Source organism: Schistocerca cancellata, chromosome 9 (genome assembly GCF_023864275.1).
Source record: "Schistocerca cancellata isolate TAMUIC-IGC-003103 chromosome 9, iqSchCanc2.1, whole genome shotgun sequence".
NCBI lineage: Eukaryota > Metazoa > Arthropoda > Insecta > Orthoptera > Acrididae > Schistocerca > Schistocerca cancellata.
The window spans coordinates 197,603,150-197,625,745 of NC_064634.1; the positions used below are offsets into that span (position 1 = coordinate 197,603,150).

Sequence of the window (22,596 nt, forward strand, 5' to 3'; positions counted from 1 at the left end):
GGACATCTCAAAGTTTTTATTTCGTTTCCAACTATCTCCTTGGTTTTCTTCACAGCTTGCTCAGTGTATAGACTGAATAACATCGGGGATAAGCTACAAATCTCTCTCAATCCCTTCTCAATTACTGACTCACTTTCGTTTCTTTCGAGTTCTGTAACTGCAGTCTGATTCCTGAAGAAGTGGAAAATAACATTTGGCTCCTTGTATTTTATCGCTGCTACTTCCAAAATTTTAAAGTCCAACATCGTGAAAATATATCTCAAAGCTCTGAACGTAGGTTTGTCTTTTTTCGATCTGTCTTCTGAGAGAAGTCGTAGCGTCAGTATTACATCTTGTGTTCCTACATTTCTTCGGAACCCAAAAAGGTGTTTCTCCAGGTCGGCTTCTACCAGTTTGTTCCACTCTTCTGTAGATAATTCGTGTCATTATTTTGCAGCCGTGTCTTAATAAACTGTTCGAGCGTACGTCACTTGTCTTTTTGTATTGTCCGCAGCTTTTAAATATTGGTTATACGAGTGTTAGATGGAGAACAAAGAGGAACGACTCCAAGGGGAAAGCTACTAATGATGAGTCATTAGCTTTATGGGACGCCTTATTCGGTGTACACTCTGCAAAAGAGCAAACAACGGTAGGGGCTTAGTCGTTGCGTGGGGGGGGGGGGGGGGGGGGGGGAGAAGGTAGGGACAGGGATTCACAGAGCAGTAGGAGGTACTTCATCCAGTGAGCAGGAGAGATGCGTGCGTCTTCGGCGTTGGACACGCAGCTTGTACTGGTTGGCAAGCTTAACCGTGTGCCAGCATTATGAGCAAAGGGCCTAGCTCACCTACCCACAGTAAATTATTTATCTTTGTGACCACGGTGCCTGTAGTAGCTGTGTAATTACTTAAGGTATTTCAAATATGTCCGTGTAGCTACTAAAATGCTTATTTATTTTACCGTGTGCGGTGCACTTTACTAATTTAAAACATGTTTGCTACTTAGGTTTTCGTTGTAGAGGTAATAACAGCTTGTTTCATAAGATAAAAGTGTGACCCTTCTTTTTATTTTTTTTACCACATGCACATTTGAGAGGTAGTCCTTCGTTTGGTACTAGCCTTGTTGGTCTGTTCCTGCTTTGCCTTGCAGCATTACACATTTCCTGGCGTAAAACACGACTAAATGTTGGAGCAGTACTGCAACAAAATGTTTGTTTACGTCCTTCTGACTACACATATGTCTGTTTAATGTTGCCAACTTATTTGCTGTTAGGTTTTCAATTCGTGTACTTTTTTTTGGCGGGGGGGGGGGCGGGGGGGGGGGAATGTCTCTAGTCTCCTGTCTGTTTTGATACGGCCAGCCACAACTTCCTCTTCTGCGCCGGTATCTTCATACCAACATAGCATGTGCACCCAACATCCTCAGTTATTTGGTGGATGTATTCTAGTCTCTGTCTTTCTATACAGCTATTATTCTTTACGGCTCCTTCTAGTGCCATGGAAGTTATTTCCTGACGTCTTAACAGATTTCCTGTCATCCTGTCCCTCCTTCTTGTCAATGTTTTGCACTTGTTCTCCTCACCGATTCTACGGAAAACTACCTCATTTCTTATCAGTCCATCTAATATCCTTCTGTACCACCACGTGTCAAACGCTTCTTTCTCTTCTTTTATGGCGTTCCCACAGTCTATTATGTATTTCCAAGCAGTGCTACGCTTCGTACATACATTCTTGGAAATTTGTTCCTCACCTTAAGGCTGATGTTTGATACTAGTATGCTTCTTTTAGCATGGTATGCCCTCTTTGCCGATGTTAGTCTGCTTTTTGTGTACTGAATGTTTCGTGCACACCGGAATCGCACATTCGGAACGACGACGGTTCAAACCCGCGCCTGGCCGATTTCCTTTCCCATCTTTGACATAATCCGAGCTTGTGCTCCGTCTCTAATGACGTCGAAGTCGACGTGAAGTTAAACCTAATCTTCCTTCATGTTTCGTCTTTCATGTGTTATTTGGCGTCCAAGGTAGCATCATTCCTTCACTTCTTGTACTTCGTGGTTCCCAATCTTGATGTTAAGCTAACCGCTAATCTCATTTCTGCTACTTTTGTCTTTCTTCAGTTTACTCTCAAATCATATACTGTGTTCATTAGACTGTTCACTCCGTTCAAGACATCCTGCAATTCTTCCTCACATTCACGGAGAATAGTACTGTCATCAGCGGATCTTACCATTGATATCCTTTCTCACACCATTTGAATCACAACTCTGAAGCCTTCTTTTATTTACATCATTCCTTTACAATCTATAGATTTAACAGAAGGGACGAAAAGCTACATCCCAGCATGGGTACTACGTCGTTTCGTTTATGGTGATATTTATTTAACTATGTTAGTGAGATGAAGGGCTAGTGTGTGCATTGATGTCGTGTACAACACAGCGTTGTTCCTGTTGCGTGGGAGCGTTTCTTGGTGGCTGCGCAATGAGTAGGACAAGGCCGAGGGCGGACGTATTCTCGGGGCGAGGGGCCGCTTGCTCGTTCTTCATCTCGACAAGCAGGTTCCCTACAGCAAGGCAGGCAAGGAGGTCGTCACCACACATCAGGTGTTCTTTCAGGAGCGTCAGTTTGCGTTAGTGTCGTAAGGAGCATTTCCTATAAATACACAATACAGAAATGATTGAGTCGAGATGCCATAGGAAAACACGGCCGTTGCAAGCAAACCTATTCTTCTTTTTTCTTGTGGCTTCTACGAAGGATCGGCGTTGTTAGGAAACGGATTTGGTACGGCTAATAAAAGGGTTTGCCGGATGCTCTTCCTGTCATCAGCCGGTTACCTCACTGCACGGAAGGATTTTACCCCGCCTGCGTGCGAAATTTTTCTAAATGGCTGTGAATGGTGTAACTGAGGCGCGACTTGGGCACCAGTCAGGCATTCACGTAGTCGGATGTGGGAAAACGCCTAAAAGTCACACCCAGACTGTCCGGCACACCGACTCTGCTTATTAATCCGCCGGGCGGATTCGATACGGGCCCGGTCCACATCCCCGTCCCAGAAACGGCTCTTTAACACGCACGGCTATCCGCAGAGATCGCAAGCAAGCAAGCAAACAAACCTATAGCAACGTTTGTTTGTTGTCTGAGGGATAGCTTTCTACTGACCTACTAGAAAATAATACAAACGTTTTTAAAAAAACAGCGAAGTTAGTTTTCTGTGTTTGTACATACTCAGAAACACGCAAGAAAGCGCGAAGTGTTTCCAATAATTAAAAGAATAGTCTTCATTACATCTTGTCTTGGAGCAGGTGTAGAAGGTCAAGTATATCTGGTCCGTATTCTGTCAGCCATCTATTAAGTTTTACAGCGGGATTGCTTTATCTTTGCGTCATCCACTGTCTGGTAGCTACTCCGGTCTTTGATATTTAGCCTATATGAAACATCCTACATCATGCGCTCTGGTCTCTTGAAATATCCCGACCTATATCGTAATTACATTGCATGAATTCTGTTGTTCATTGTACGAAGATAATGCGTATAGAATTCCAGGTATTAACGACAGTTCTAATCGTTTCTGGTTAGCACGTGGAAGCGCATGGACAAACAGAATGTAACTGTCAGTAGTCTTTTTTAAAATACAAGTCCCACGTCGATAAAGCTATTTTAATGTAAAATAGAAGAATTATTATGAGGAATCTTCCATACAGCCCCTCCACGTCACCAAAGATTTTCATTCTGAGCCCTGCGAAGTAGGTCTTCGTCTGTAGGGACTAAACTTGAGGGATACAGAGACTTCTCAATCAAAATACATTAGCTTCTGCTGTGTGGTTGCGGCAGAACGTGGTCTTTAAGATTATTAAAATCTTAATTTTTTGTGATCGAGGATGCAGGTTCGCAATCGATCTGAAGATGATTTTATAACTATTCGTATTAGTTGATAAGATTAGTTTTGGTTCATTCTAGTGTCACTTCCCGCCAGAGAGGTAATGCATTTAGATACCACCATGTCACTCAGCGTCATTTTCTTGGGATAGATCTGCTGTAGACGTCGATGCATTGGGGTAAAAATGTGGCTCACAGTTATTGTCTCGTTATGTTACGGTACACAGTTCACTACGTTTGTCACACGACGTTACGCTACATAATTAACTTCTCCCGCGACAATGCGTTTTTAGGAACGGGTTACTTCTGGTAAACCAAGGAAAAAGCTAGCAACGCTACACCTTCGCAATAAACTTTATATTCCAAAGGTTTGTCTTGCGCACTCAAAGATTTCCAATACTCTGTGTTTGAGTCAGTTGGGACTGAGACTGATACACATTGGCGACTGTCTAGACCATGCTTAATCTTGGCTAATTCTGTAAACCTCCCCCCCCCCCCCCCCTTTCCACAAACCTTTTCAAGTGTACTCCTGAGAATGCTTTGCATTGTATGAGGGCTGAGGGCTGAAACTTTAATAATAATAATAATAATATCCCCTCGAACAGGCCATGGAAACCCAACGGTACCGGTCGTACGCCGTGTCGTTCTCAGCCCACAGGTGTCACTGGATGCGGATATGGAGAGTCCTGTGGTCAGCACACCGCTCTCCCGGCCGTATGTCAGTTTACGAGACCGGAGTCGCTACTTCTCAATGAAGTACCTCCTCAGTTTGCCTCTGAAGGGCTGAGTACACCCCGCTTTCCCACAGCGCTCGGCAGACCGGATCGTCACCCATCCAAATGCTAGCCCAGCCCGACAGCACTTCGGTGACCTCACGAGAACCGGTGTTACCACTGCGGCAAGGCCGTTGGCGGAACTTCAATAGTGGCAACTTTTTATTTACAACCTATACAAAGAGATAAATGTTTCAAATATTTGCTGTCCATCAGACGAGTCACCAGCATTGTCTAGCGACGTGGAAGTCATAAGATACTCTTAGCAATATCAGGTTCGTAGATAGTTCAAATGGATCGGTCTGTTAACCGACGAATCTCTGTAACAGTTCTGAAGTGAATGCCATGAAGTGCTTCCTCCAATTTAGGAATTAAGTTGAAGTCACAGGCGTCAAGTTCGGGAGTATGGTGGGTGGTAGAGCACTTCTCAACCCCATCCATCGTACAAATCAATTATAACTGCTGCCTCATAACAGGCTGCATCGTCTCCGAACGGTTAGTATACTATACGCTCTTTTCAATGCCGTAAAATGTTTTCGCATCCGTCTGTATCTAGCGTTTTCTAAAGCGCAATAAGAGGAACACGCGCTAACCGCGAAATGATCTACGGTCCCTGTTCGTCAGTACACGTTGTCTGATTGGTGTTAATTTTGCTGTGGTTTTTCCTTCGTGTTTCGATATCACAATCACGTCACGATTAGTCGACTTTGACAGCTTGAGAAGGTATGAAATGTCCGTGGTGGATTTGTTAATCTACAACCAATGGATAGTCCACCTTCCTGACCGATGGATTCTACTGCTGCTCTTCTTTGCTGGCAGCACAATACTCTCCGCCTCCTTTTGAACTGGTGTTTCCGCCTCTCCTGACATCTAATGGTCAGTTCCGCATTACATAGGTATGCCCGGATACTTTTGCGGAGATAGGGTTAGAACTATGTGATTGTTTCGTCCGGTACGATGTTAGATTTTCGGCAGACTGCTGCTGCGGTCTCTGCGTAGGGCGTTATTGGACGACGGTTTTATGCTTCAAACCAAATTTCTTATATGGTCAGATATGTTTACAGTCAAATACTCTTATAGTATTTAAGACTTTTTTTAGTGAAGTGTGATTGTTATTAACTCAAAAAGTGACTCACATTAAATTTTGAATAACATTGATGTTTCGTATATAGGCGACTGATAACTAGGAAACGTCATTTAACTTCTGAATTTTTTTTCACGTAAAACTTTGCCTACTCATATTCTCCATTATCTTTGACATACTCTTTCCACATTTACAGACTTACAATTCGGTACCAATTAACAGCTGTAATGCTAAATCAAACTACAGTACTTGCTAACATAGGTAAAGCAACCGATCGCCAGCGACAGAGGAGAATCGCTTTCATTGCAGTGTTTCAATTGATGACATATTGTATCGTGATGTACGTAATAGATAAAATGTTCAGTTACTACAATCGGATTAAAAAAATCTGTTGTGCATTTTGAACTCCTGAATGTATGTTACAATTGACGCCTTTACGTCACGTTCCTGCACTTGCGAGGGATACGAAGAAAATGGGAAACCATCATGGCTGGTACGGGTAACTGAAGTTCGTATGGAACTAAACGTAAAAGGCAAAAACCATGAAATAAAACAAATATAAAATTTCGCCTGAAGTGAGCCAATGAGGTTTGCAGTTGCGACACCGTCTGGCAAGTAGATCGGTACCATCAGGAACAATTTGCGGTGCGTGACGCTGTCATTGTCTTCAGTAGTTCGTAAAATTTCGTAAGAATCCCGCGTTGACACTGTGTGGAGACTTGTGTTTACCCCTTCGCCAGTAAAACCGGGCTGGCGTGATCTAGAGACACAACGCAACTGTCACCGGCTGAAAATAAACCTTGCAACGGTGAGCGGTGCAAGCGGCAAGTTACCGCTGAAGGGCCCCGACCGCGTTGTCGCGGTAAACATAGCTCAGTAGGACACCCGCGGTCTCAATTATCCAAGTGGCTGGCTGTCTGCTTCTGTGCGAGCGCGCTGGGCTCGCTGGGTGTGAGGTAGCTGAACTAAGCCGGCGATATCTACGCAGAATCCTTCGTGAGCTTCCTTCCTGTGCAGCTGACTGTATTCCGATCTTGCCGCGATGAGTACAATCAGATCACGTGGACTAAAATCGAGCAACCAATCAGATGCGGCCTTTGTCGAAGAACCGAGCGAGAGATTGCTGGACGCTGATTCGAGAAGACGCCTACTACTACTACTACTACTACTACTACTACATCCATACTATGCGAACCATGTGAATGGCAGAGAGTTACGTCCCATTGTACCAGTTAGGGCTCTTACCCAGGACGCTAAACACGTATCTCCCTTACTTTCACATACAGAACGCGAACAAGAATGATATGCTTAAACGCTTCTGTGCGCTCTGTAATTAGTACTTTTGTCTTCGCGATCCTTACGGGTTCGATACGTAAGGGGTTGCTGTATATTCCTAGATATTTCGCTTTAAGTTGGTTCTTGAAACTTAGTAAGTATGACGGCGGTTCATATCTTCCACCGGCCATCCCTTATTTAGGTTTTTCGTGTTTTCCCTAAATCTTGTAAAGCAGTGACACCATGGTTCCTTGGAAAAGGTCACACCTAATTTTAGTTTCCACCCCTCCTCAGTCCGAGCTTGTGCTTGCTACGTCTCTTAAGTCTCGTCATTGACTTCAAATGGTTCTGAGCACTATGGGACTTAACATCTATGGTCATCAGTCCCTTAGAACTTAGAACTACTTAAACCTAACTAACCTAAGGACATCACACAACACCCAGTCATCACGAGGCAGAGAAAATCGCTGACCCCCGCCGGGAATCGAACCCGGGAACCCGGTCGCGGGAACCGAGAACGCTACCGCACGACCACGAGCTGCGGACGAGTCTCGTCGTTAACGGAACGTTAAACACCAGTCTCTCTTACTTTCTGCTGCTGAAGTAAACATACTGTTTTTCACTGCTAGTGATACAGCACAACGACAGAAAATATAAATCAAGACAGTCTTGTAGAGGTTTGAACAAGCCTCTTTTTGAAAATATGCATCATCTCTCTCATCTACTGGGTCATCTCACTGAGTTGTTGCAGGATTTTCATCTTTCCTGCTGGACATAAAAGACAGTGGCTCACATTTGAGTTGTCAATAGCGTTACACCACGAAGCAAATCAGCCTTTTTCACTCTATTCTCAGGCACTATCTGAGATATTGAATTTCGCATTGAATGTGGTGTCGCAGGCAGTCCATTCTTCGTAGAGTAACAACTCGGTTCATCAGATAGCGCAACCTGTCTGCTCTATACACTGAGGCGACAAAAGTCATGGGTTAGCGATATGCATATGTACGTGTGGGCGGTAGTGTAGCAAACACAAGGTGTAAAAGACCAATACATTAGCGGCGCTGTCATTTCTGTTCGGGTAAAAAGGTTTCCGACGTTATTACGGTTGCACGACGGTAATTAACAGACTTCGTACGCGGAATGGTCTTTGGAGGTAAACGCATGGGACATTACATTTCGGAAATCATTGGGGAATTCAATATTCCGAGATCCACAGTGTCAAGAGTATGCCGAGAAAACAAAATTTTAGGTATTATACCTCACAACTTACAACGCAGTGGTCGACGGCCTTCACTTGGCGTCCGAGAGCAGCGGCGTTTGCCTAGTTGTGTCAGTGCTAACAGACAAGCAGTACTGCGTGAAATAACCACAGAAATCAGTGTGGGGCGTACGACGAACGTATCCGTTAGGAAGGTGCGGCGATAGTTGGCGTCAAGGGGCTACGGCAGCAGACGACCGACGGGAGTGCTAGACAAATGGAAATCGTGGCCTGATCAGGTAAGTCCCGATTTCATTTGGTGACAACTGATTGTAGGGTTCCAATGTGGCGCAGGGCCACGAAGCCATGGGTCCGGTTTGTCAACAAGGCACTGTGCAAGGTGGTCGTGGTTCCATAACAGTGTGGGCTGTGTTTACATGGAATGGACTGTTCTCTGGCCCAGCTGAACCGATCATTGACTGGAAATGGCTACTGGGCAATTCCAGCGAATGATTCGGCCATCCAGATCGCCCGACATGAATCCTATCGTACATTTATGGGACATAATCGAGAGGTCAGTAAGTGCACATAATCCTGCTGCGACAATACTTTCCCAATTGTGGACGGCTATGGAGGCAGCATGACCCAGTATTTCTGCAGAGGACTTCCAACGACTTGTTGAGTCCATGCCACGTCGAGTTGCTGCTCTACTCTGGGCAAAAGGGAGGCACGACATGATATTAGGAAGTTCCCAAGACTTTTTTCGCCTCAGTGTATAACAGTTTGTCAAATCAGTCTATAACAAACAGTACATGCTTAGACGTGTGCAAACACTAAAGCGCCCGCCGGCCGGGGTGGCCGAGTGGTTCTAGGCGCTTCAGTCTGGAACCGCGCGACCGCTACGGTCGCAGGCTCGAATCCTGCCTCGGGCATGGATGTGTGTGATGTCCTTAGGTTAGTTAGGTTTAATTAGTTCTAAGTTCTAGGCGACTGATGACCTCAGAAGTTAAGTCGGATAGTGCTCAGAGCCATTTGAACCTGCCTCGGCATGGATATGTGTGATGTCCGTCGGTTAGTTAGGTTTAAGTAGTTCTAAGTTCTAGGGGACTGAAGACCTCAGATGTTAAGTCCCATAGTGTTCAGAATCATTTAAACCACTAAAGCGCCAAATAAGCCGAGATGGCAAGAGCCCGGTATAATGTTGTGGCCTCGAAAATGCTAGAGGATTAACTTGGAATGAAGTATAGCGATAATGGTGTACAAGGGTCGTGGTGTAAGGCCAACGACTCTGTAAGATCTGTGGATCGAAAGTTTGAAGTGTGCCATCGGACACGCATCTGAAGAAAGTCCAAGGACTTCAGTGCCACATTTTCCGCATAATAATGAACGAGCCTCGGCACGTGCCAAATACACCGCGACCTTAACATGCAAAAATTTACACCAATCATTAAGAATAGGGCCAACAAATTCCGTGGCAAAAAAACCCATTCATCCCCTTTTGCTATCGTCTCATCCATAGGTGAAACAGATCAAAACGCAAAACTACAGACGTCTCAAACAAATTCTGATACTAAATTTCGACGTACAGGAAATACATTTTAACAAATTCCAGTCAGTCTCACAACACACACTTCTTACACAATAACTCAAAAGAAGTGACCTAGAAAATGAAGCACCTCACAACCAATTTAAGCAGTCATTTCAGAACCCTCCAACGCAGACAGAATGGAAGAAGTTCCATCAGAATTATTGAAGGGCTTTCTTGGAGTAACACTGGTCATGGCTCTGAATTAAAAGGCAGAGTGAGGTGACTATTTTACTAAAGAAAGTCTAGACCGAACCCCCATTCTCCAGTGGTGTTTACATTTGTCGCCGATTTTTCCAGATATCCACAAATGTTATTTGTCACCTGAAATTACAGTAGCTGGAGAGAATACTGTTGGCGAAGGAAAAAAAAAGGAAAAAAAAAACAGGAATGAAAAAGATCCATATTTTAGAACGTTCCTGAACAAAACATTTTAATAAGGTGGTGTCCCACTGGCAAATATTTGGAGAACATCATGATTTACCGTTAGCGGCCGAGCGGTATTAGGCGCTACAGTCTGGAACCGCGCGACCGCTACGGTCGCAGGTTCGAATCCTGGCTCGGGCATGGATGTGTGTGACGTCCTTAAGTTAGTTAGGTTTAAGTAGTGCTAAGTTCTAGGGGACTGATGACTTCAGCAATTAAGTCCAATAGTGCTCAGACCCATTTGAACAGTTTGAGGATAGTGAGGGGCTAACGGAAGTGATTTACAATTGCAGTGTTTCAGAAATACCGCTCAAACTAAGGGCACGTCCTTTCGTAGGAATATGAATTGGTTCTAGTACACTACACATACGCTAGATGGGGGTCCGCCGCTCGTGGTCTCGCGGTAGCGTTCTCGCTCCCCGAGCACGGGGTCCCGGGTTCGATTCCCGGCGGGGTCAGGGATTTTCACCTGCCTCGAGATGACTGGGTGTTTGTGTTGTCCTCATCATTTCATCATCGTCCAGGAAAGTGGCGAAATTGGACTGAGCAAAGATTGGGTAATTGTACGGGCGCTGATAACCACGCAGTTGAGCGCCCCACAAACCCATCATCATCATCATACGCTAGATGGCAGTTGTAAACATTGTGTACTCGTATAGTGAAAGGAAATCGCTTGTATGCTGTTAAGTAGTTATGGACAAGATTAAAGGCGACTACTATGAACAAATACAGACCGAATTGTTTTTGTAGGGGGGGAATGAGTCAAAACAACAGATATTCATAACCGTTGAACTGCTGTGTTTTGGTCAAGAAACTGATGCACAAAACACTGCATACAATGGATCGCTGGGTTTGCTAGTGGAAGGGAGTCTGCACGCAAGGATGTGAGTACTGGTCGTCCGTCAACATTACGGTCTCCCCGGAACAATCTGGTTGTGTCCACAAGGAGTGTACTGTCATACCCTTATACACTATGTAATCCGGACACCTGACTGAAAATTACTTCCAGGTTCGTGGCGCCCTCCGTCGGTAATGCTGGAATGTAATATGGTGTTGGCGCACCCTTTGCCTTGCTGACAGCTTCCACTCTCGCAGACATACGTTAAATCAGCTGTTGGAAGGTTTCTTGGGCAATGGCAGTCCATTCTTCACGGAGTACTATGCTGAGGACAAGTATCGATGTCGGTCGGTGAGGCCTGGCACGAAGTCGGCGTTCCACAACATCCCAAAATTGTTCTATAGGATTCAGGTCAGGACTCTGTGAAGGCCAGTCTATTGCAGGGATGCTATTGTCGTGTAACCACTCCGCCACAGGCCGTGCATTATGAACAGGTGCTCGATCGTGTTGAAAGATGCAATCGCCATCATGGAATTGCTCTTAAACAGTGGGAAGCAAGAAGGTGCTTAAAACTTCAATGTAGGCCTGTTCTGTGATAGTGCCACGAAAAACAACAAGGGGTGCAAGCCCCCTCCATGAGAAACACGACCACACCACAACATTACCGCCTTCGAATTTTACCGAGCGAGGTGGCGCATTGGCTAGCACACTGGACTCGCATTCGGGAGGACGACGGTTCACTCCCGCGTCCAGCCATCCTGATTTAGGTTTTCCGTCATTTCCCTAAATCGCACCAGGCAAATGCCGGGACGGTTCCTTTGAAAGATCACGGCCGACTTCCATCCCCGTCCTTCCCTAATCCGATGAGACCGATGACCTCGCAGTTTGGTCTCTTCCCCCAAATAACCTAACCCAACCCTCTGAATTTTACTGTTGGCACTACACACGCTGGCAGATAACGTTCACCGGGCATTCGCCATATCCACACCTTGCCATCGGATCACCACATAGTGTGCCGTGATTTGTTACTCCATGCAACGTTTTTCTACTGTTAAATCGTCCAATGTTTACGCTCCTTATGCCGGCGTGATGTGTGGCTTAATGAGCAGTCGCTTGACCATGAAATCCATGTTTTCTCACCTACCGCCTAACTGTCATAGTACTTGCAGTGGATACTGATGCAGTTTGGAATTCCTGTGTGATAGTCTGGATAGATGTCTGCCTATTACTGATTACGACCCTCTTCAACAGTTGGCGGTCTCTGTCAATCAACAGACGAGGTCGGTCTGTACGCTTTTGTGCTGCACGTGTCCCTTCACGTTTCCACCTCACTATCACACCGGAAACGGTGGACCTACACAAGTGACACCCAATCACCTGACCACGTTCGAAGTCCGTGAGTTCCGCGGAGCGCCCCATTCTGCTCTCTCACGATGTCTAATGAATACTGAGGTCGCTGATATGGAGTTCGTGACAGTAGGTGACAGTACAATGCACCAAATGCACCAATATGAAAAACGTATGTTTTTGGGGGTGTCCGGATAGTTTTGATCACATAGTGTACGAGTTAAAGCAGCATTCATCAAAGGCGGGCGGGAAAACGATCGAAAGGGGGTATTAGCCCGCCCGGTTGGCCGTGCGGTCTAACGCACGACTTTCCGGGCGGGAAGGAGCGCCGATCCCTGGCACGAACCCGCCAGGCGGATTTGTGTCGAGGTCCGGTGAGCCGGCCAGTCTGTGGATGGTTTTTAGGCGGTTTTCCATCTGCCTTGGCAAATGCGGGCTGCTCCCCTTATTCCGCCTCAGCTACACTATGTCGGAGATTGCTGCGCAAATAAGTTCACACGTACGCGTACACCACCATTACTCAACCACGCAAACATAGGCGTTACACTCGTCTTGTGTGAGACGTTCCCTGGGGGGTCCACCGGGGGCCAAACCGCACAATAACCCTGGATTCGGTGTGTGTGGGGGGGAGGGGGGGGGGCGGTAGTCTTCGTGTGGTTGCTGACCACTGCGGCTGCGGCGGGGACGGAGCCTCTCCGTCGTTTCTAGGCCCCCGTTTAACATAACATAACATAACATAACATAACATAAGGGGTATTCCTTCTGCGCGACAATGCACGGCCGCATATCAGCAATGACAGCTAGAGTGCGAAGTTGATGTCGTTGTGCCACACCATCCATATTCACCGGATTTCGCTCCATCTTATTCTGCCTTATTCGATAACATCAAGGACGCGCTGCTAGGTAAGACGTAATTGCAGGCAGCTGTCCACGAGTGGGTGCGTAGTACCTCCAAACAGTGGTTCCGTGGCGCATTAATGAAGTGGCCAGGTAGTTAGACCGGTGTATTAACATGGAGACTATAGATTCCATGTACATTGATTCACATTGCATGTACATTGATTCATGTTCATTAATAAATAAGGTACACACAATACTGTTTTAAATCGTTTCCGAACGCTCCTCGTATATCCCCTAGTATGGTAAATCTTCTAGAACCTGATGATGATACGTTGATGTGGGATTGGTTGTTCAACAAAGAAATTTTATCGGCAGCTCTTGACGGTAAATCATGACGTTTTCTCCAGGGCAGAGTGTTTTGTTATGCGGTATGAATGACGGCGTGCATCGTAAAAGCCTAGTGGCTTAATTGTGTGTTAACTGAAGACGTTGCGTTGGGCGAAGGAGGAGGAATGCGCATAGTGAGTGAATGTGCCCGTGTGTAGCACTCTCAGTTTCTACCGCGGGATGTGCGCCGCAGCTGCCTTACTGGGTCTTGCAGGCCTCGGCCGATAGTGAAAGCTATTCCGTACATGGGCATCCCAGCATCTGCTGCCGCCGCCGCTAGGCCTGGGGAAACCAGACAGACGAGTCGTAGCGTGTGCTGTGCATGTAATGCTCACGTCTGCAGTCGCAGTGACTTTCTGGCAACTGTCGGGACAGGCCGAACGTATCAACTGGTACCGGAAAATTGGCACATTCTTTATTATCCACTGTAGCAATGCTACAGAGAACGATGTGCGTGATTCCGAGACACACACACGTGCTCCCAGTAATGAAAAATAACAGAAAACTAGAACTGTAAGTACAGTCGACTCCTGCTGATTGGAACCTCGATAAATCGAATTCCTTAATAAATCCAAGTACACTACTGGCCATTAAAATTGCTACACCAAGAAGAAATGCAGAAGATAAACGGGTATTCATTGGACAAATATATTATACTAGAACTGACATGTGATTACATTTTCACGCAATTTGGGTGCATAGATCCTGAGAAATCACCACCCAGAACAACCCCCTCTGGCCGTAATAACTGCCTTGATACGCCTGGGCATTGAGTCAAACAGAGCTTGGATGGCGTGTACAAGTACAGCCGCCCATGCAGCTTCAACACGATACCACAGTTCATCAAGAGTAGTGACTGGCGTATTGTGACGAGCCAGTTGCTCGGCTACCATTGACCAGACGTTTTCAATTGGTGAGAGATCTGGAGAATGTACTGGCCAAGGTAGCAGTCGAACATTTTCTGTATCCAGAAAGGCCCGTACAGGACCTGCAACATGCGGTCGTGCAGTATCCTGCTGAAATGTAGGGTTTCGCAGGGAAAAAATGAAGGGTAGAGCCACGGGTCGTAACACATCTGAAATGTAACGTCCACTGTTCAAAGTGCCGTCAATGCGAACAAGAGGTGACCGAGACGTGTAACCAATGGCACCTCATACCATCACGCCGGGTGATACGCCAGTATGGCGATGACAAATACACGCTTCCAATGTGCGTTCACCGCGATGTCGCCAAACACGAATGCGACCATCATGATGCTGTAAACAGAACGTGGACTCATCCGAAAAAATGACGTTTTGCCATTCGTGCACGCAGGTTCGTCGTTGAGTAGATCATCGCAGGCGCTCCTGTGTGTGATGCAGCATCAAGGGTAACCGCAGCCATGGTCTCCGAGCTGATAGTCCATGCTGCTGCATACGTCATCGAACTGTTCGTGCAGATGGTTGTTGTCTTGCAAACGTTCCCATCTGTTGACTCAGGGATCGAGACGTGGCTGCACGATCCGTTACAGCCATGCGGATAAGATGCCTGTCATCTCGACTGCTAGTGATACGAGGCCGTTGGGATCCAGCACGGTGTTCCATATTACCCCCCTGAACCCACCGATTCCATATTCCACTAACAGTCATTGGATCTCGACCAACGCGAGCAGCAATGTCGCGAAACGATAAACCGCAATCGCGATAGACTACAATCCGACCTTTATCAAACTCGGAGACGTGATGGTACGCATTTCTCCTCCTTACACGAGGCATCACAACAGCATCTCACCAGGCAACGCCGGTCAACTGCTGTTTGTGTATGAGAAATCAGTTGGAAACTTTCCTCATGTCAGCACGTTGTAGGTGTCGCCACCGGCGCCAACCTTGTGTGAATGCTCTGAAAAGCTAATCGTTGGCATATCACAGCATCTTCTTCCTGTCGGTTAAATTACGCGTCTGTAGTACGTCATCTTCGTGGTGTAGCAATTTTAATGGCCGGCAGTAATGTTGCCTGATCTCCCGGGAGAGAAATAATAATAAATAAATCAATAATTCGAAGAGATTGTGTGTTTTGGTACACTCGATAAATTGAAGCGATAGTCATTACAGACGTGGCTTAAAATCCGAAGTCGACGGCTGTCTAACACGCAGTAATTGGAACTGTTTCGTCAATTGTTTATTTCTTTCGTCACTCAGCTCTTCACGACACTTCTTTGTTTATTCAGCAGTGCATAACCTACTGCAGTACGTGAATCAGTTGTACAAAAGATCTTAAAGAAGTCCTAGTGTTTCAGTCTCGCACAAAAAAAAAAAAAGAGGCACAGGATATTGTGGCCATGGAATCTGGAGTGAAAAGCAAGGTTGTAGCGAAACTACTGGGATTCCGCCATCCACGCTGTCAACAACGTTTTGAAGGAGAAGAAGAAAAAGGAGGGGGAGGAGGATCGATTACATCTGAAAAGAGGCATAATAGTCATTGGAAACGTTGCGCTTGTACACCCTTAGAACGAAACGAGACAATGATGTACACTGCCTGCAAAAATCGTGAAGCACGTGGTATACATCGTGGGATGGCAATGTCATTTTACATATGTACACACCATGGGCGGGTATATTGTTGGTCGGAGTGACAAGCCGGACGGCTAACAGAATGCATTAGCGTTGTTCGTGTTTACTGTTGTCAGGCCTGGTGCGGCATGTAAGGGGCCTGAACAGTGTCAGATGTTGAGTGATCACATTGAAGGACACACAGATACTGCATACTCGTATAAGACAGCCTTATCTGTACCTGACAGTTTGAAATGGGCCTCAGTCAAGGTTCCCATTTGGTGGCTAATCGAACCGTTAAATTTGTAGATTTGTGGGGCATTCGGATGTGAAAGTGGCCCGATGTTGGATTGCACGGAAATGAGTGTTCTTGTCCAGGCATACTCGTTGTCATGGCTCCTGTCGACGACGTCTGGCTAACCTCTTCACATCAGCGCCTGCCATCGGCGGACAAGTAACAGACTCCCTGCAACATTCAGTGATATACCGCGCCATTGGTCGGATACTAGTAGCAGCCGGACTAGGGAATTACTGACCCATGCATGTGCTGCATTTAACACATCTCAAACGGCTGTGATTGCAGTGGTGCCGCGACCGGGGATCTTTGTGTTCAGCGGTGAACTGCCTTTCTGGACTACCCCGAATGACCAACGTCGACCAGTATGGCGGCGACCTTGGGAAGAGCCTTCCACTGTTTTGGAGAGGCACAGCGGTGTTACGCCTGGCGACATGGAGTGCCGAGCCATCTGGTATGACTTGAGATCGAGGCTGATACTGGCTGAGGGCACTCAGACGGCACAACGGTACATCGCGGACATCGTGCGTCCTCATGGGTTACGTCTCATCCGACAGTATCGTGGTGTCCTCATAGAACGTGCGTGAGACTAGCTTGGACGTCATCTCTGTACCAACGTCAGTATCCATGTTGACAAGGATCGTTTACAGCAGTTGTGGGACAGCTTTCCACAGAGGAGGATACAACGGCTTGATGACACACTTCAGAGTCGAATCAGTTCATACATCCAGGCTAGAATGGGTTCAGTGTAGGACTGATGAGTGGGCTCATACTGCCAGGATCTGTGTAAATTTGAGCCGATTTTGTGAGAACTGAAATAACGTCACATACCCTCTCAACTCACAATATTTCGTTTCCTCCCCCCCCCCCCCCTTCCTTCTAGACGCTTCTTTTGCCTGGCAGTGTATTTTCGGCATTGGTCACAATAGAAAATGAGATAGACAAAGCACGCTGCGCTTTAGTGAAGCAGAAAGAGTTCACTTATTTCTTCGTAAAAAAAATTAAATTTTGTTATAGATTTTCGTAAATTTGTATGTACTACTTCGTTTTAACCCAAAAAAAATGAAAAGTAAAAAATGAACTTTTTTTGATCTGAGTTGTTTGTTTGTAAAGACATGCGAATATTACTGAAATTACAATAGTATTTTTTAGCTTTATTTACTGTGACTTTTTCTTGATTCCTCCGTGATCAGTCACACTTACGTTGAATCGAACTCACAGCTATTCAAACTTTTCCAGAGGTCCATCGAACTTCGAATTATCGAGAGTCGACCGTAATTTCAATGTGATCCCATCGAACTTCGAATTATCGAGAGTCGACCGTAATTTCAATGTGATCAAATGTGGTCGACCTTTAAAATACTTGCCATAGCGCGATTCAAAAGTGGAAATACATTCCTGGTGGATGAGTTTACTTTCGAAACCAGTTATTGTTGTTTCCGTAATTAAATCAGACTTGTGCCCCATACCACTGTAGTGCCCTTAGTGGCATATTTATATATTGTTTTGCGTCAAATGGCTCTGAGCATTATGGGACTTAACAGCTGAGGTCATCAGTCCCCTAGAACTTAGAACTACGTAAACCTAAATAACCTAAAGACATCACACACATCCATGCCCGAGGCAGGATTCGAACCTGAGACCGTAGCGGTCGCGCGATTCCAGACAAGCGCCTAGCACCGCTTGGCCACTCCGGCCGGTTATATTGTTTTAAAATTATTACTATACCTGTTACGTATTCACGTGCAAAATGTTTTAATTGTGGTTTTAATGTTTTGAGTAGAGCGATGTCGCTCAAATTTCCTTTTAACCACATGTAAGATAAGTTTATTCTGAAGAAGGCGCCTCTAGTTGGCGTTGAAAACTAGTAAAGAATTTTCAATTCTATTTGCTGCCGGTTGGCTGGAAATTTGTGACATCGTAATTAATTACGGTTGCTGATCACAGCCATGTTCAAAACATACTCGTTTTTATTTATTTATAACAGTACACCGGAAGATAATTCCACAAAATAATAGACAATCGAAGTATTCAGAAGAAGGTAGCATTCTTGTCTTTGTGTCAATATGACGAGATATACTTTTCAGTGCTAAATATGCCGAAATTATTCGCGTGCTATAATAGTTCGAAAACAATGAATTTAACGCGTAGTATTTCATGCATTCATTCGGCTTTATTACATTACTTTAAGCTATATTTTTTGTCTCTTTTGTCAGTGTTCAGTCTTCATCTACATCTATCCTCCACGAGACATCGTAGGATGTTTGGCGGAGAATACTTCCATACGTGAACAGTGAGTCTTATAATTAGGGAAAGCAACAATACAGTGCTATCACATGTTTATTGAAGAGATTTAGTTGTTTTACTATCTGCCGCGTGTATGCAGTGTTGGTCACATTAGTTAAGTTAAAACTGCTTACCAGACCGTGGTGCGGACGCGAATCTCTGCCTTTCGCGGGCAGTGTGCTAGCAATTATGCCATGCCGCAGAACTTGTCGCAGTCCTCCCACCGTCTTCCCCCCAACCCACCCCTTTTCCTTTCCTCTAAACTCTACAAGGTTGCGCGTCTCAAAACTCCGAGGTAACTCCGAGAGAAAGAATGGAGCGGGGAGTGTGGCTTACGCGCAGCCTGAGGAATGTTGCTGAAATTAATTCTTTTACCCTGTGCCAAATTTCCGTATGACAGCTTAAAACTGTGACGGTGTTGATGAGTGTACTCCGGACGATTCTGCGAACGGGACTGTCTGAGCAGAGAGTTATTTACTCTAAGTTGCCCTCAACACGTCCGAAAAACAAGTGCAGACGCGGAACAGCCTCGCTCGACCGCGCGACGGATGTGGTTGACCGCAGGATACAATGGAGAAGATTCACGACTACACTGCAGCCAGTCCGCTGTTTCGGAACCGCACAGAGCGGCTGTCTTTCCACTGGACTGCCTGCTACAAAGTGAGGCACAAATTCGAATAAGAATATAAAAAAAACTCGTTTATGGCGTTTACTTTTACGTGAATAATGTTACGCATGCACCAAGTATTGATTAAAAGGAGGTAATCGTATAACATTTGTCAGCAGTCACCGAAATGGTCTGTACAAAAGTGAAACGAAGGGTAATGAATCTATAATGAGAAGTAGACCGGTTCTTACGGCAGTATGGTTTTAATAGCGACACTGAATGCTAGAGGGGTCTGAGCAAGCTTGGCTGATAATTCGGAATATTGTTTTCCTGTATCATTTCATTGCTTCTGCAGTACTTATGAGGGGTGAACAACGCTGTCGGGAAGTTGATGTGCAGCATCCGACGTGTGCTCTGTAGGATCCCTTTCTTCGGGAAATTGTACTGAATCACACGTAGATATCTCCTATACAGGTCTGTATTTACTATTTACAGATTATGCGTGAAAGAAACGAGTGTCGATAAGCTTCCGTATAAGTCCAGATTCCTCTACTTGGACCACTTGTGTAGGTCTCGGGTTCACATTTTCGGTATTTTGACAGCATGCTTCTAAGCGATGTACAACGTATGTACGGTAGCATCTCCTACTGGAGTTTGTTGAACATTTTTTTGCAAACTCTTAATAAATTACACATCTCTCGTCACCATACTCCATCCTCTACGTCCTCTCCTGTATTAACCCTCCCTCCCCCCCCCCCCCCCGCCTCTCTCTCTCTCTCTCTCTCTCTCTCTCTCTCTCTCTCTCTCTCTCTCTCTCTCTCTCTCTCTCTCTCCCCCCCCCCCCCTTCCCCACTTCAAGAATTATTAATGTCTATTCACGTTGTACTTCAACGGAATTTCAACGACAGTCACATCGGAATGTCCAGTACAGAACAGTGACAATGTTATAACTGCTCGTTCGTCTTATAAAAATTTTGGAACATAGTGTCAGCTTTTATAAAAATATCACTTCTAGTGCCAGAATTAATTAATGGGCAAAGCAAAGCTAATCAAGGCTATCCTTAACAAGGATGGCATGATAATTTTTACATTGTACTGCGAACTGAAATAATAGGAAAAGTGTCGTATAAACACTTTAAGACAAACGTTTATTGCATCGAGAAAATTATATATATGCGAACAGAACAACAGTATTTTGAAGCACTATGTATCCTATATCATTCGCATCTTATTCTCTGTCATATTGACCCCCTCCCCCTCTTTATTTTTCTCCCTCAGTAAAACTGACTGTTTTACTAGTGGAACAATTTGTGACTGAAACAATTATAAGGTCTTTTGGTTACGCTCTTATGTTTGCGCAGTTTACGCTTTTTTGTACATATGCTGTGACCCTAAATAATTAGGACTGTTACGGGGAACACACTTATATGAAACATAAAAGTTTTTGATGCCACATTATCAATTCATACGTTTGTCATCTTCTATAAGTCTTATCATAAAGGAGAACCGTCAGTGACATGAAAAGAGTATAATTATATGTTAACTAATAAAAGCAGCCACAGCAGGATACTTGTGTAACGTATACTACCAGTCAGTTGCCGATGGTATACATGGAACGGAACCAAAACAGACAATACAATGAAGAAGATTCAAAAGCACAAAATCTACTGTAATATGAGTGTGCGCAGCGAGAGTAGTTTTAACTTCAGGTGTCAGCAGAGGACGCCGGCCTGTTTACTTCGGAACTTTCTCCCAGAGAATTCTTGTAGTTGGCGGTACCTGTCGTTTCGTTTGTGTGAAATACCGCCATTTAAAGCACACTGTGGAACGGTAACGCTTTGGTGCATTTTGAAAAGAATGCAGTGAGCTCGCAGCTGCTATTTTCATTGTTAAGTTAGTAAAGCAGTCCGAAGCTTGTTTTGAACATCGCATTGTCCTGCTGGAGGGGGTATGTCGTAACCTACTGCGACGTTTGAACTTATTTACGCAGCCAGTTATAGGGGACCTGTCGTTTAAAGTGGATTCCAAACCTCGGTGCAACTCGGCATTTTTCACATCAACAAACATCGTCGGAGTTGAAGGAAGCGACAGATAAAAATCCAAGTTTTGACTGGGGATAGAACCCCATTGAGTCGCCAAGAAGCCACACACACATATTCATCGTATAAGAGAAAAAAAATGTTTATTTTGTATACCGTTTTCGGAGCATTATAATTCCATTTTCAATGTAAGCAGTTTATGTGATTCTAGACTGTATCTTTCAATCTGATGTAGAGTGCATGCTGTTTTCAAACTTCTTGGTGGATTAAAACTTCGTGTCGCACCGGGACTAGAACCTGGAACCTTTCCTAAGCTGGCAGTGCTCGTACCGACTAAGCTAAGGTCAGAAGCTTTCAGTTCACTTGATAATTTCCGATGAGACATTTCTGTTATATGGTATTTGTATATTACTTGCATAACCCCTCACCCCAAGCCCAGTGAATCGGCGTTAGTCCGTTGCCCTCTCTATTAAGGAATCATTCTGGCGCGGGGCGTGGAGAGACGGGAGGGGGTGGGGGGAAGGACATTTGAATTCGCATAAGCATTGTAGTCATTGGTAGAAGATGAACAAGGCGATGGGGCGTGATCTGGCTGTTATCAGTATGCGATCTGTCTACCGACGGAGAGTGAATGTAGTAGGACGGTGATTTGAAATGCCTCCTGACCATAGTCTATTGACTTAACGAGTGCGACAGCTTAGTGGACAAACTATAGTAACATACATGCAAATGTAGGTAGACGAAGAGTAAACTATAGTCCTGAGTCATCGGTGATAGCCGGCACTGAGACCGTGTTGCAGTCCACACACTAGTAGTAGTGCGCGCCACTCTGGTAACGAACGCTTGAGGCCGAAGCCAGGCGCTGCAGGGGCCGTTGCTTTGGCTCGGCGTGGGTGCAGCGCAGCTGTGCGCCCCTGGCGGCGCGCCTTGACTTCAGCCAGTAAAATAACACGCTGATGTCAACGTGAGTCACGTGGCCACCTTGACCAAGTCTACTGGAGGACGCCGCCGCGGCAGCGGCTACGCACCTTCAGTGTTCGCCCGGCCGCGCAAGCGAGTGCAAGAATGTATTACCTGAGTAGCATCTTCCAGGTAATCCCACACTGTCGCAGCCCCGCTGAGCGTCCGTGATCAGTGTACCTCCGCCACGGGCAGTCTTCTTTCCCTTCAGTGGAGTGAACAACCGATTGTCCCGCCATTTGCGAGCAGTGCTTTCGGAATGGATCTGATGGTGAGGA

At 45.5% G+C, this 22,596-nt stretch overlaps 1 protein-coding gene across 4 annotated transcripts in view; it reads left to right on the forward strand.

Moving 5' to 3' along the window:
• LOC126100168 (protein diaphanous) overlaps positions 1-22,596 on the forward strand; it is a 345,883-nt gene that overhangs the window by 236,573 nt on the left and 86,714 nt on the right. The window contains exon 1 of one of the 4 annotated variants that reach the window (XM_049910716.1): positions 22,342-22,450. The exons of 2 other annotated variants lie outside the window; for them this stretch is intronic. In XM_049910716.1, the coding sequence (XP_049766673.1) occupies positions 22,424-22,450 (27 nt within the window). In that variant the 5' untranslated portion in view covers positions 22,342-22,423. One more of the 4 variants, XM_049910717.1, reaches the window with a different exon arrangement.